This window comes from Vulpes vulpes, chromosome 11 (assembly GCF_048418805.1).
Source record: "Vulpes vulpes isolate BD-2025 chromosome 11, VulVul3, whole genome shotgun sequence".
Classification (NCBI taxonomy): Eukaryota; Metazoa; Chordata; class Mammalia; order Carnivora; family Canidae; genus Vulpes; species Vulpes vulpes.
Genome location: NC_132790.1, coordinates 23,710,866 through 23,725,933, shown reverse-complemented (window position 1 = coordinate 23,725,933; position 15,068 = coordinate 23,710,866). Strand labels below are relative to the sequence as shown.

Below are 15,068 nucleotides of genomic sequence, written 5' to 3'. Positions count from 1 at the left end.
CCATTAAAAAAAAAAAAAAGAATGTATTTTATTTATGCATTAGTTAACAAAAGAAAAATACTGCACTAATAGACTATTACTGCTGAAATGAGAACTCAACATAGTATTGGGGTTGTTTTTCAAGATATATTCATTTGAGAGACAGACAGAGCAAGCCCACATAGGGGGTAAAGTAGATGGAGAGGAGCAGAGGGAGGGAGAGACAATCTCAAGCAGACTCCCTGCTGAGCAGGAAGCCTAATGTGGGGCTCAAACTGATGTACCCGAGATCATGATCTGAGACAAAACCAAGAGCCAGATGCTTAACTAACTGAGCCTCTACCCAGGTGCCCCAAACATCATGTTTTTAAACAGCTTTACTGGGCACCTAGGTGGCTCAGTGGTTTAGTATCTTGCCTTTGGCTCAGGTCATGATCCCCAGGTCCTGGGATTGAGTCCTGCATAAGGCTCCTTGCAAGACTCTTCCTCTGCCTATGTCTCTGCCTCTCTCTGTTTCTTATAAAAAAATAAATATTTTTAAAAATAATAATAGAAATAAAAACAGCTTTACTGAAGTAAAAATCACATACCATGAAATTTATCCATTTACAGTTCCCTAGTTTTCTTTTTTTGTATGTTCAGACTTGTGCAATTATCCCTACTCTCTAGATTTAGAATGTTTTCATCACTCCAAAAAGAAACTCCAGACCCAGTAGTAGTCACTATTTGTAGGCAACCAATCACTAATCTACTTTTCATTTGCACAGATTTGTCCAATTTTGTATGAATGGAATCTTACAAAATGTGGTCCTTTGTAAGCTAAATTTATTTAAACTCAGCATGTTTAAAATGTCCATCCAGGGAAGCCCGGGTGGCTCAGCGGTTTAGTGCCGCCTTCGGCCCAGGGCCTGATCCTAGAGACCTGGGATCAAGTCCCACATCGGGCTCCCTGCATGGAGCCTGCTTCCCTCTGCCTATGTCTCTGCCTCTCTCTCTGTGTGTGTGTCTCTCATGAATAAATTTAAAAAATTAAATTAAATTAAGTTAAAAAAAAATAAAATGTCCATCCATGTTGTAACATTTATTGTTCCATTTATGGCTGAATAATATTCCACTATATGAATATACCACATTTGCTTATCTGTTCATTACTAATGGACATTTGAGATATTTCTATATTTTGGCTATGCTATAATCATTTGTGTACAAAGTTTTGTGTTTTCATTTCTTGGGGAAACACCAATGTGTGCAATTACTGGATTAAATGGTAACTCTGTGTGTGACGGTTTGGGGAACTGCCAGACTGTTTTCCAAAGTGGTTGCACTATCTTAACATTCCTACCCGCAACATTTAAGATTTCCAATTTCTCCAAATTTTTGAAAATACTATTGTCTACCTTTTTATGCCTTCCTCATGGATATGAAGTAGGGTCTCACTGTGGTTTTCAGCTGTACTTTCCTGGTAACAATTAGAGTTGAGTATTTCTTCTTCATGTGCTCATCAGACATTTGTTTTGTATATTTTCATTGAAGAAATGCCTATTCAAGTCTTTGGCGATTTTTAATGGATTATTGTCTTATTGAATCATAAAAGTTATATATCCTGAATTCAAATCCTTCATAAAATGTTTAACTTACAAATATTTTCTATCATCTGTGGGTATTCTTTTTTTTTTTTTTAATTTTTTTAATTTTTTTTTTATTTTTATTTATGATAGTCACAGAGAGAGAGGGAGACGCAGAGACACAGGCGGAGGGAGAAGCAGGCTCCATGCACCGGGAGCCCGATGTGGGATTCGATCCAGGGTCTCCAGGATCGCGCCCTGGGCCAAAGGCAGGCGCCAAACCGCTGCACCACCAAGGGATCCCTGTCTGTGGGTATTCTTTTGACTTTCTTGATGGTATCCTTTTGATCCAGAAAAGTCTTTAATTTTAATAAAGTCCAATCTGTTTTTTGATTTTGCTTTTGGTCATTTTAAGAAACCATTACCTAATTCCTTATCTTGTTAGAATTTTGTATTTCAGCTTTTTTTTTTTTAAGATTATTTTATTCATGAGAAACGGGGGGTGGGAGGGGGGACAGAGACACAGGCAGAGGGAGAAGCAGGCTCCATGCAGGGAGCATGATGTGGGACTTGATCCTGGCACTCCAGGATCATGCCCTGAGCTGAAGGCAGAAGGCAGGTGCTCAACCACTGAGCCACCCAGGCGTCCCTGTATTTCAGCTCTTACATTTAAATATTTGATCCAGGGGCAGCCCCGGTGGCACAGCAGGTTAGCGTCTCCTGCAGCCCAGGGCCTGATCCTGGAGACCCGGGATCGAGTCCCAGGTTGGGCTACCTGCATGGAGCCTGCTTCTCCCTCTGCCTGTGTCTCTGCCTCTCTCCCTCTCTCTCTGAATAAATAAAAAATCTTAAAAAAGAAAAAAAAAAAAAAGTATTTGATTCATTCTGAGTTAACCTGTATAGATGCCACAATGGTAGGAAGAAAGAATCCGGTCACGTTTTTTCCAAATGCATTTTTATGCTTTGAAAAATCAATTGTCCTTGGGAAACCTGGGTAGCTCACTAGGTTGAATCTCTTGATTTCAGCTCAGGCCATGATCTCAGGGTTGTGGGACTGAGCCCCACGTTGGGCTCCTTACTCAACAGGGAGTCTGCCCCTTTCCATCTCTCTCTGCACTACCCTCCCTGCTTATACTCTTTCTAAAATTAATTAATCTTAAAAAAAAGAGAGAGAGAGAGAAAGAGAAAGAAAGAAAATTCAATTGTCCTAGCACCATTTGTTGAAAAGATTCTTCTTTCACCATTGGGAACTGTTTTGATTTTACTGTTACAAATCATTTCTGTGGAAATGTGAGGGTTTATTTCTGGACTATCGATTCTATTACACTGATCTGTATGTCTAGCCTTATGTCAGTACCACAGTCTTGATTACTACCACTTTATAGTAAACTTGAAAATTAAGAAGTGTGGGTCCTCCAGCTTTCCTCTTTCTCAAGATTATTTTGGCTATTCGGGTTCCTTTCTATTCTTTGTTGAGTGTTTTTATCATGAAAGGGTGTCAAATGCTTTTTCTGCACGTACTGAGGTGATCATGTGGTTTATTCTCTTTTTTCTTTTTTCTTAAGTGCACACCACATCTCGCCTTGTCTCACATGGAGACCAATGCAGGGCTTGAACTCACAATCCTGAGACCAAGATCTAAGTTGAGATCAAGAGTTGGACATTTAACTGAGTCACCTAGACACCCTTTTTAAATTCCATTTCTCTGGTTCATGACATTGATTAGTTTTTCTATACTGAATTAACCTTTTGGGATGAATCCCACTTGGTCATGGTTGCAATCTTTTTCATGTATTATTGAATTTTGTTTGCCAGTATTTTTAAGACTGTGGGGTCTGGCTGTAACTCGTTTTTTAATCAAATAAAGTATCTCTAACTTAAAGGCTAGTTAAATTCCAAGAACTTGAGTCAATAAATCATACCTCTAATTAACCTGAATTTTATTCCTCCCCGAGTCCTTAGAAATAAACTGGTAATGACTCAGGACTTTCTCTTTTGCTTTTTGATAGAAGTACCAAGTATCCAATATGGCTTTGAGTTTTAGTGCTCCTTTATTTATTTTAACAAATTACACATCTTTGCCTGACCCCACACTTAAGGAAAAAAGGTGAAAGAATATTCTGAAATATAGCCAGTAATTTATAAGTATTTTCTCTTATTACTCTACAGAATGGGTAGAGCCAATATCCTAAGGTGTAGCCTCCTTCAGGATGGCCAATTCTAGCACACTAACCAGCTCCTAGTGAAATATGCTCAGAAAGAATAAGTGACTTGCACAACAGCCTCTCAATGAGTAAAAAGTAGAGCTTGCACTAGAATCTAGGTTTTAATTATTTATATTTTGCTCTTTCCTCTTCTATATACCATCAATCCTTAACAACTACAGGAGAAGTAGAGCTTGCTAGTTTGACATGATTAGAAGTCTCATTACTTAGCTCTATGAATATACGGTGTGGAGTTTAATTAAGGGCCTGTTTCCTTACCATGGTGTTGGTGCTTGGCTGTCCTAGTGTGCTGGTATTACCAAAGGAAAAGCCAGTGTTCTGGGTGGTTATGGCCTGGGCAAACGGTTTGCTGAAGAGGCTGGTAGTCTGCTGATTCTGTTGGCCAAAGAGACCACCTGGATTTGTTCCAAATCCAGTGGTACCTTTCAGAAAAAAGAAATAAAGTAAAAATAAATGAAGAAAACCTCCCTCAAACCTCACATTATTCAGTTACTGTAACAGCCTTAAAACTCTCGATTATATACATAAATTAGTCTACATTCAGTCATTACTCAAACTGGATAACCATTTCATTCCCAATCTTTTTTTCACCTAACTAGGATTTGGTTCAGACTTTAATTCCTACAATAATACTCTGACCCCAAGAACCCTTGCTGGGCTTTGTGATTTTCCTTGGTAAGTCCAAAACTTTATTCTGTTTTAAAGGATACTACACTACACTTAAAATCTATTAAGTGTATTTTAACCTTGTTAGATTACATTTTTCTTGAGAACAGAAGCTTTCTCTTTATATATCCAGCATAGGCTACATTGTACTTGATAATAAATATATGGCTAAACCACACCACAGAATACCAAGATTGAAATGAATGTTAAATGCCACTTAAACATGTATTTATCTGTATATTTGGGTGTGTATAAATCTCTCTAAAAGATCTCAAAAAAGTCTAATTTTTGTTTGTTTCTATGTAAGCAAAACGGCAGCTAGAGGAGGAAAAGATACCTTTGGTTACAGACTTTATTGTGTCTCATGAGCTTTTTATCACATATATATAACATCTATGGAAAAGTAACATTTGTATAAAGTAATTTAGTCTTCACCATAAACTTCCCTCTTTCACATTCTAAATCAAAGCAATCTATCAGCAAATCCCACCAGTTCTATATTCAAACTGGGTCCGGAATCTAACATTTTTACCACCTTCATCATCTCTCAAGTGAATGAATCAACAGCTTTTATAACTGATTAGTTTTTACCCTTGCTCCCTACAATCTTTTCCTTTTTCTGGAATTTTTGAAGTTGACACACAACTATATTAGTTTCAGGTATACCACACAGTGACTTGACAAGTCTCTAGGTTATGCTATGCTCACAAACGTAGCTATCACACTTTTTTCCCCCCTTACTGTAAAAAATGTAGTTTTATTAAAGCATAGGGACAGGACTCATGAGCAAAAACAGCTGCCTACCACAATCTACTCTTAATATAGCAGCCTTCAGATGACCCTTCATTCATCATTATATGACTCCTCTTTCTACACCTTCTAATGGGTTTCCAACTCAAAAATTCAAATTTTGACACTGGTCCACAAAGTTCCATAAAATATAGCCCCTATATCTTTCAATAATTCCCCTTGGTCTTTATCACTTTGGAAAAACCTCAGGGTTTTTTAGACTTATAGCTTCCTCTGGCTGGAATGTTCGTCCAACAGAAATCTGTATAGCTTTATCTTTTGCCTTCCTCTGAGAGGTCACTATTCAAATATCACCTTACCAAAGTGAGTACCTTTTAACCACCTTTATCTAAAACTATTTCTTTCCCCCCCCAACACACACACATATCAGACACACTATTCCTCCACCACCCCTGAATTATTTTTCTCCATAGCATTTATCAAAAAGTGACAATTATGTTTTACTTTTATAGTTGTCTGTCCCTCATCAATATGGCTCAATATGATGCCAAGTGCTTACTAGTTCCAAAGGCTGTTTTGTTCTGACCATATGCAAAGCCTGAATTAGTGGTAGAGGAGCTGAAGAGTCCTGTTGCACTGGAGGTGGCTGGAGAAGACCCAAACAAGCCAGCCGTGGTACCTGCTCCCACTTGGTTCTGCGGGCCTTTCCGGTTCGCTTGATAATCCTCTAAACGAAGTTCCTAGAGGAAAGAAAAGCATATTTCCCACCTTAAAAGGCAGCCCAAAAAATTATTTAGGAAACTAAATACTTAAAATTTAGAATTCAATTTCCATGTTCACATAGGAACCGTGACTAAAAACCAGAAACTACAGAACATTAACAATATCATTACAGAAAAACACTGTCAATAATGTAGAGTAGACATTAAAATCCATACCACAATCACTAAAACTACAGACCAAAGGACCAACCATATCTTAATTTTAATTATCTCTTAAGAACAATAATGCTTTCTTCTAATAGAATGCTATATAATAAACTTATCTACTCCCACCCCAAATGTAAAAATTATCCAAGGATTCTAGGGTGGGGTAAGAGGTCTCAGAAAATTAGGGCAAGAAGGGATAAAATTTAACATTAACAGTTTTGTCTCACAAGTCAGGATGTTTCTATATACTCCAATAAAGCAAGTACAGTTTGGGATGTAGAAGAAACAAAAGCTACAATCATGGGTAACACTCAAAATATACAATACACTACCTATCACTTAGTAATAAGAATGAACAAACTGTAACCTCATGCAATACCATGGATAAATCTCACAATGTGGAAAAACAAACTTAGCTTTGTACGTAATGTAAGATTCCACCTGTATAAAGTTTGAAATGAGGACAACATGGGCAGTCACAATAGTGGTTACCTTTGCGGGGGTGGTGGGTGGTGGAATGTGAGTGAGCAACATAAAATCACAATAGACTAATAAAACCATACCAGAACATACAAGCTAAATATTGCCCTGTCTAAAACAAGAGATGTATAAACAATACATTAATTCAAAAAAAGAATTTGGTTGTGGGGCGCATGGCTGGCTTAGGAAAGCATGTGACTCTTAATCTCGGGCATAGAGCTTACTTAAAAATGTCACTAGTTTTTTTTTACATAAACCCAGTGTGAATCTCTTAATCTTAAAAATAAAACATTTTTAAAAGCTGCCTTCCAATAGAATCAAAAGGTTAGGCTGATATTCTGTATTGCATTTTACTGACCTCTAGTGACTTGCTTTCATATTCTTTCATAGCAGTAATACACTGATGCTTGGTACTGATGTTCGTGCTAACTCCAGCTTTAACCATAGTATCTGTACCAGTTGGAGGCTGCAAAGGAAGATAAAGGCAAATTTGGTTTTTTTTTTGTGTTTGTTTGTTTTTGTTTTTTGATAAAGGCAAATTTGAAAGTCTAAAGCAAATGTTTAATTCCAAACGTTAAATCCCTAATCTCAAAGACAATTCTTTAATCACTGAACTCTACAGTAACCAGTCTTATAGGTCTTCTGCTAAACAAGATAGTTTCAAGGGCACTTAATTAAATATATTGTATTTCTGATCTCTCCTCTCCTTACCTCAAGGTTATCTAAATAAATCAATCTCAATAATTGTTATCACAGGCATTAAGCCCATAACTAAGCTATCTAATTATCTGCTAAAATACACTTAAGGGACTTCAGGCCTGGGTGGCTCAGGTCATGATCTCAGGGTTTTGGGATTGAGCCCCACAGTGGGCTCACCGCTCAGCAGGGAGTCTGCTTCTCCCTCTCCCTCTCTGCTCTGTCTTTCTCAAATAAGTAAAAATCCTTTTAAAAAAAAAATATGGAAGCCTGGATTTTATCCCTATAACCTTATGAGGAAAAAGGAACAATCTATAACTAAAAGATTTCTACATGTACTGTCAGTTTTCTTAATTATTGTACTTTCCAAGAGATAACACACAATATTTTTCACTATCATTTATATTTAATTTTATTTTAAATTTAGGTTTCTAAATTTAGTATTAGGACTTCACCACCTTACCTGAGAAATTCTTCATTTCCTAGAATAAGTTTTAACAAGAAGTTAAGCCAAGACCTATTTTTCCCAGGTTTTCTTTAGGCTAATTGCAACTCCAGCCTATTCTAAATATCTCCCAATCAATCACATCAAGTGGTATCTTGCATCAAGTAGTATTTCATACATTTTCATTAACAAATCTTCTACTCTAACCCTCTACCAAGTCCTCTCAAAAAAAACCAAAGAAAACATTAAACTCTATTGCCCCATTTGCCGTTTCATCAAAAGTTTTATTTTTCATTGGCAAACGGAATACTGATGAGTTATTCTATCTCCTTAAAGAGACCCTATTTTCAATATTTTTTTTAGTTTGCCCCCTCGTTCCTTTATGTATGTAAGGAATGGCTGATCATTCAGAAGCAAGTTATGAATGCAGTAAATACAAGTTCAACCTCATACTACCTATTGCAATCAACCTTATGAATATAAATTTGATTGGGTTGAGCATGATTCAAAAACATATCATCAAGATTTATGTTTCATGACTTTTCCTACCTACCATATAAATATTTACAGATTTTGTTCTTAATGTATCTTTCAAGAAGAGTGAGACTAAACTGTGCATAACTGTAAGAGAGAAATCTTACAATTCATCCTACAAAGAGATATATACAAATGGAAGGGTAATATATTCCACAAAGACTAGAAGAAAATACTTACATTAAACTTGATAGTGGTTCCAGTAGGAGCAGCTGTAAAACTACTTGGCCCAAAGAGAGAGCCAGATGTGCTACCAAAAGGATTGGAGGTTGTATTTGTAGTACCAAAAAGTCCCCCACTGCTAGTACTTGTTCCAAAATCTGTAAATTAGGAAGAAAAAGAAGATGGCAACAGTTAAGTATTTAAGAATCTGTAAGTTATCTTGGAATTGGGCTATGATGCCATAGCAGCATTACTTTTACATCCTCAATTTTTCTATTTTTCAAGTCTCCCTAGCAGGATGCCTGGGTGGTTCAGTCGTTAAGCGCCTGCCTTCCATTCCAAGTAGTGGTCCAGGGGTCCTGGGATTGATTCCTGCATCAGGCTCCCTACGAGGAGTCTGCTCCTCCCTCTGCCTATGTCTCTGCCTCTCTCTCTCTCTGTCTCTCTCATGAATAAATAAAATCTTTTTTAAAAAGAAAAAAAAAAAGTCTCCCTAGTAAGGATGTTCAAACAGGTATTTCTTAAGACACATACATAATTCTAAGCTCCCAACTTTGAAATGAAACAAAATCTGAATTCTTTTGTCAGCTAGTGTCTATAAAGTTCTTCTTGGGCCAACATGGAAGATAAGTGAAAAGAAATACTCTATTTCATCATAAATTTCATCTCATTTCTCCTTTTTTGATAAGATTACATGCTGAATGAACTTGTCTCTTGAATTCAACAGGGGTCACAGTATATTTTATTTATATATATTAATATGAACATGTACAAAGAACCAAAAAGTTCAAAAGTCCTATTAGGTGAACCAGACAAGTTAATACATAACTTTGCCCAGAAAAATAATTTAGAAAAATTAGTAGACATGTTGACTATTTTATAGAATAAATCCTGATTGTCTTACTTTTCCAAAAAGCTGATTTTCAAAAAATTACGTAAAAGTGAATTTAATTGTTATCTAAGGAATATGCTTTCAAAGTAAGAGAAATACTGGTTCTCAAGAAGTTATACATAGGTGCAGAAATATCAGTAAGAAATAAGGTTATCTGCCAATATTTAATAATAACACCTTAATTACCAATTTAAGGGGAATGTGATTTCTCACTGACAAACTATTTCTTTTCTAAAAACATGTCCTAATGTATGGTTTCAAGTAAACTAATTCAAGTGCTTTTGAATTAGCATTTTAAATTGCATTTTATATTGTCGTGGTTAAAATACTTTAATACTGCCACAACTTTTCCTTTGTGAAATATTGATAGCTGGCTGACTTTTCATTCTGCTATACTTTTGCACTGGGAATGCATCAAAAGACACAGCATATCTATTTAGCTAGTAGTGGTTATCTCAATGTACTGTCTGGAGAAGCACCCCTAGGCCACATTTAGACTTAAAAGAGAAAGAAACCATCCATTAAAAACATCTGCCATGGGGGCACCTGACTAAGAGTCAGTTAAGCATCTGACTCTTGGCTTCAGCTCAGGTCTTGATCTCAGGGTTGTAGGTACAAGCCCTCCACTAGGTGTGGAGCCCACTTAAATAAAACAACAAAACATCTGCCATGGAGAAGGATAGATATGGAGTGGAAGAGTAACCATGTCACATTCACTATCTGTCATTCCTGCTTTTTTTTTTTTTTCATTCCTGCTTTAAAAGTGTCTTGTAGGGATCCCTGGGTGGCGCAGCGGTTTGGCGCCTGCCTTTGGCCCAGGGCGCAATCCTGGAGACCCTGGATCGAATCCCACGTCAGGCTCCCGGTGCATGGAGCCTGCTTCTCCCTCTGCCTATGTCTCTGCCTCTCTCTGTGTGTGTGACTATCATAAATAAATAAAAATAAAAAAATTAAAAATTAAAAAAATAAAAGTGTCTTGTACCTAATGTGAATCAGAGTCAAGAAGGTGCCCTTGAAGTACAATATGGCTGACCACATGCATTTCTCCTTGAAATTCTCCTAACACCTAAGACATTACTGTGACCTGGCTTTTCACCCAATCTCTGGTCATTCTATATCAGGAGCCTCTTCCTCTGCATATCCCCTTAAAATACTAGTGCTTCTCAGATTTCCACTCTTGGAGAGGTAATCTCCTTTCCAGCCTACTAAACTTTTCAATACATTTTGAATGTTTTTGCCGTCTGGTAGAAAAAGGAGATAAAGGAACACAGGAAAAGAACAAGAAAGAATGCATTCAATAAGCAAATCAAATTATTGCATGCAGAAGTCCAATGATGTCCTCCTACTTACTTCCAAAGCCAGTTGGTTTATTTTGTGCAAAGGCATTGTTTTGGGATGAGAAGAGACTGGTCCCTGTACTTGCAGTTCCAAACAAGCTATTTGATGTTCCTGTTGATGTGCCAAACCCAAAGCCAGTGCTTGTGGAAGTAGCTGGCTGACTAAATGAATTAGTACCAAATAATCCTCCTGGGGAGATGGAAAGAGGAAAAAACAATTAAATAGATGGATTGGAACTGAAGCCCTATACCAGCTATGAACAAACCAACTGTAATCCAGGTAAAACCCCTACCTGGTTTGGTCTGTGAATTTCCAAAGAGGCCTCCAGTATTGTTGCTAGAACCAAATGCAGATGTTCCAAATGCCCCTCCACTAGTAGTGCCAAACCCAGTGTCTGAAAAAGCAAAATCCAAAGTCAAAATAAAATCTAAATCAGGTGACCCGATGAAAAGGATTTTAGTATTTCCTAACATTCTGTGTTTGAATAGGATCACGGGTCTAATCTGAAAACGACTTTCTCAAAATTCCACCAGACTACAAATTATAGAGTTAAAATTGAGCCAGACATTTTATTCATTGATCCAGGTGAAAAAAACAAAAAGAGGTGTTGACAGGATAAAAAAAAAAAAAAAAAGGTGTGCCAAGATAACTAGTGATCTGAGCTACAGTCAAAAATAAGTAATCAAAATTAGTGTTAGCAAGGCACCTGAGATGAGCACTGGGCATTTTACTCTATGTTGGCAAACTGAATTTAAATTAAAAAAAAAAAAAGGGATCCCTGGGTGGCGCAGCAGTTTGGCGCCTGCCTTTGGCCCAGGGCGCCATCCTGGAGACCCGGGATCGAATCCCACGTCGGGCTCCGGGTGCATGGAGCCTGCTTCTCCCTCTGCCTGTGTCTCTGCCTCTCTCTATCTCTCTGTGACTATCATAAATAAATAAAAATTAAAAAAAAAAAAATTAAAAAAAAATAAATTAATTAAAAAAAAAATTAAAGGGACACCTGGGTGGCTCAGCAGTTGAGCGTCTGCCTTTGGCTCAAGGCGTGATCCTGGGGTCCTGGGATTGAGTCCCACATCGGGCTTCCTGCATGGAGCCTTCTTCTCCCTCTGCCTATGTCTCTGCCTCTCTCTCTGTCTCAAATAAATAAATAAATAAATAAATATTTAATTTAAAAAAATGAAAGTGTTAAGTTCTTTCCAGGCATCATGCATTCCATAGTCAACGGGATGAATGGTTCTTTTTTAGAGGAACGCATCAGAATGACTTGGGAAAAGAAAAAAAAAAAGGAAAAAAAAAAAAGGGAAAAAAAAGGGGAAAAAAAAATAAATAAATAAATAAAAATAAAAAAAATAAAAAAAAAAGAATGACTTGGGAAGGTTTTTCAAAATATACATGCTGAGGTTCCAACCAAGATGCTAGTTTCATAGTCCTATGAAAGAAAAGATGTTCTTAAAAAAAAAAAAAAAAAAAAACAATTCCACAAGTGATTATAACGGGCACTGTTTGTTAACAAGCCAAGGACCTAGATGTACACAGTATTTTAAGAAGTCAAAAACAGGGTAGGGTGCCTGGGTCGCTCAGTTGCTTAAGTGTCTGCTTAACCCCAGATCATGATCCCCGGGTCAAGAGCGTGGCCCTGCACTGGGCTCCCTGCTCAGTGGGGAATCTGCCCCTCCCCTCATTTATGCTTGTACGTGCTCTCTCCTTCCAATAAATAATTTTTCTAAAATCCTTAAAAGAAAAGTAAAAAGGTCAGAATAGAGTTGAAAAAAAAAAAAAAAAAGGGCAGCCCGGGTGGCTCAGCGGTTTAGCGCCCCCTTTAGCCCAAGGCCTGATCCTGGAGACCTGGGATCAAGTCCCACGTCAGGCTCCCAGCATGGAGCCTGCTTCTCCCTCTGCCTGTGCCTGTGCCTGTGACTCTGCCTCTCTCTCTCTCTCTCTCTCATGAATAAATAAATATTAAAAAAAAAATTTACTCTATTGTATTTTTTTATTACATATAATTAAGGAAGTTTGGAAGTTACACTTTAAAAAATCCCCACCAGTTAGGAGAAAGTTTCTGGGGACGCCTGGGTGGCTCAGAGGTTGAGCATCTGCCTTCAGCTCAGGGCGTAATCACAGGGTCCTGGGATCAAGGACCCTCTGCCTATGTCTCTGCCTATGTCCCTTTGTCTATGTCTCTGCCTCTCTCATGAATAAATAAATAAAATCTTAAAAAAAAAAAAAGTTTCTGGGGATTTGCATTAAAATACTCTGTTCAGGGATCCCTGGGTGGCGCAGCGGTTTGGCGCCTGCCTTTGGCCCAGGGCGCGATCCTGGAGACCCGGGATCGAATCCCACATCAGGCTCCCGGTGCATGGAGCCTGCTTCTCCCTCTGCCTGTGTCTCTGCCTCTCTCTCTCTCTCTCTCTGTATGACTATCATAAATAAAAAAAAAAAAAAAAAAAAAAAAAAAAAAAAAAAAAAAAAAAAAAAAAAAAAAAAAAAAAAATTAAAATACTCTGTTCAAATACTCTTCCCCTAAAGAGAGAAGGATAAAAATAAGACTGGGAAAATGGTGATTGCTGAAGCTGAGAGATAAGTACATGAGAGTTCATTATACAATTTTTTTTACTTTTGTCTAAGTATAAAATTTTAAACTATAAGTTTAAATGTAAATTAATAAGCATTGCTACAAGCAACTAGTATCATGTACAATACTGAGTAGAAAGGGAAGTGGATCTTAGGAGGGCTGGTGGGTATTAGGGATCTCGGCATTTTAACAGTTTTATTTCTGAATGTCACGTATTATTCAGAACAAATCTCACAGCAGTTATTCAATAACTGCATTTTTTTTACTACAATATAAAGAGACTATTTCCTGGTCTAAAAATCATTAACACAAAAAAAATAAAAAATAAAAAAATAAAAATCATTAACACACTAACTTTTTGCTACAAGAACCAGTTAATAAAAATATTTTGGGGGGGCACCTAGCTAGCTCAGTTGGTAGATCATGTGACTCTTGGTCTCAGGGTCATGAGTTCAAGCCCCATATTGGGTGTGGAGCCTATTTAAAAAAAAAAGAAAAGGATAAGAAGGGACACCTGGGTGGCTCAATAGGTTAAGCATTTGCCTTCGGCTCAGGTCATGATCTCAGGGTCCTAGGATAGAGCCCCTTGTCAGGCTCACTGCTCAATGAGAAGTCTACTTCTCCCTCTCCCTCTGCCCTCCCCCCACCGTCCCACCACACCCCCCCACCCCCACCTCCAGCTTGTGCTCTCTCTCAAATACATCAATTCTTTAAAAAAAATTTTCTCTTTCCCTCTGCCATCTCCTTAACCACCACCACCACCACCCCCCCCAGGCTCATATGAATGCTCACTCTTGGGATCCCTGGGTGGCACAGTGATTTGGCGCCTGCCTTTGGCCCAGGGCGCCATCCTGGAGACCCGGGATTGAATCCCACATCGGGCTCCCGGTGCATGGAGCCTGCTTCTCCCTCTGCCTGTGTCTCTGCCTCTCTCTCTCTCTCTGTGTGACTACCATAAATAAATAAATAAATAAATAAAATTAAAAAAAAAAAAAAGCTCACTCTTGCTCACTCTCAAAAAAAAAAAAATTCAAGGACTTTCTATGAATGATCAAAAAACCATGAAAACTCAGAACTTATTTCTATTGTCTTAGAAATTTCTAACAAGATCTTATCTGGTCATTTATCAGAGAACTTGTTATAAGACCAAAGTATGAATAAAATTCCTGGGCAGCCCCGGTGGCTCAGCGGTTTAGCACTGCCTTCAGCCCAGGATGTGATCCTGGAGACTCAGGATTGAGTCCCACATCAGGCTCCCTGCATTGAGCCTGCTTTTCCCTCTGCCTGTGTCTCTCTCTCTCTCTGTGTCTTTCATGAATAAAATCCTAAAAAAAAAAACAAAAAACAAAAAAATTCCTATCTAAAGCAATCAGAATGATTTGTTTTTTTAAATATTTATTCAAGTATAATTAACACATAGTGTTACATTCATTTCAGTTTCATTAGTTTCGGACTCTGTATTTAAAAGTCTGTGTTTTAGCCTCTTTTTTCTTTGTTCATTTGTTTTGTTTCTTAAATTCCACATGAGAGGAATCATATGGTATTTGTCTTTCTCTGACTTACTTCACTTAGCATTATACCCTCTAGGCCCATCCATGTTGCTACAAATGGCAAGAGCTCATTGTTTTTATGTGGCTGAATATTCCACTTTACATGTGTGTGTGTGTGTGTGTGTGTGTGTGTGTGTGTGTGTGTATCACATATTCTTTATCAATTCATCAATCTATGAAAACTTGGATTGTTCCCATATCTTGGCTATTGCAAGTAATGCTGCAATAAACATAGGGGTGCACATATCTTAGTGCACTCCTATGCACACTAGTTAGTGTTTTGGT

General features: G+C 37.7%; 1 protein-coding gene across 3 annotated transcripts in view; it reads right to left on the bottom strand.

The window, feature by feature from the left end:
- NUP98 (nucleoporin 98 and 96 precursor) overlaps positions 1-15,068 on the bottom strand; it is a 120,452-nt gene that overhangs the window by 90,636 nt on the left and 14,748 nt on the right. For all 3 annotated transcript variants that reach the window (XM_026010577.2, XM_026010578.2, XM_026010576.2), the window contains exons 3-8: positions 10,954-11,055; positions 10,674-10,850; positions 8,450-8,589; positions 6,953-7,060; positions 5,745-5,925; positions 4,028-4,191 (exon numbers count right to left, since the gene is read on the bottom strand). In XM_026010577.2, coding sequence (XP_025866362.1) covers positions 4,028-4,191; positions 5,745-5,925; positions 6,953-7,060; positions 8,450-8,589; positions 10,674-10,850; positions 10,954-11,055 — 872 coding nt within the window. The remainder of the gene's footprint in view (positions 1-4,027; positions 4,192-5,744; positions 5,926-6,952; positions 7,061-8,449; positions 8,590-10,673; positions 10,851-10,953; positions 11,056-15,068) is intronic.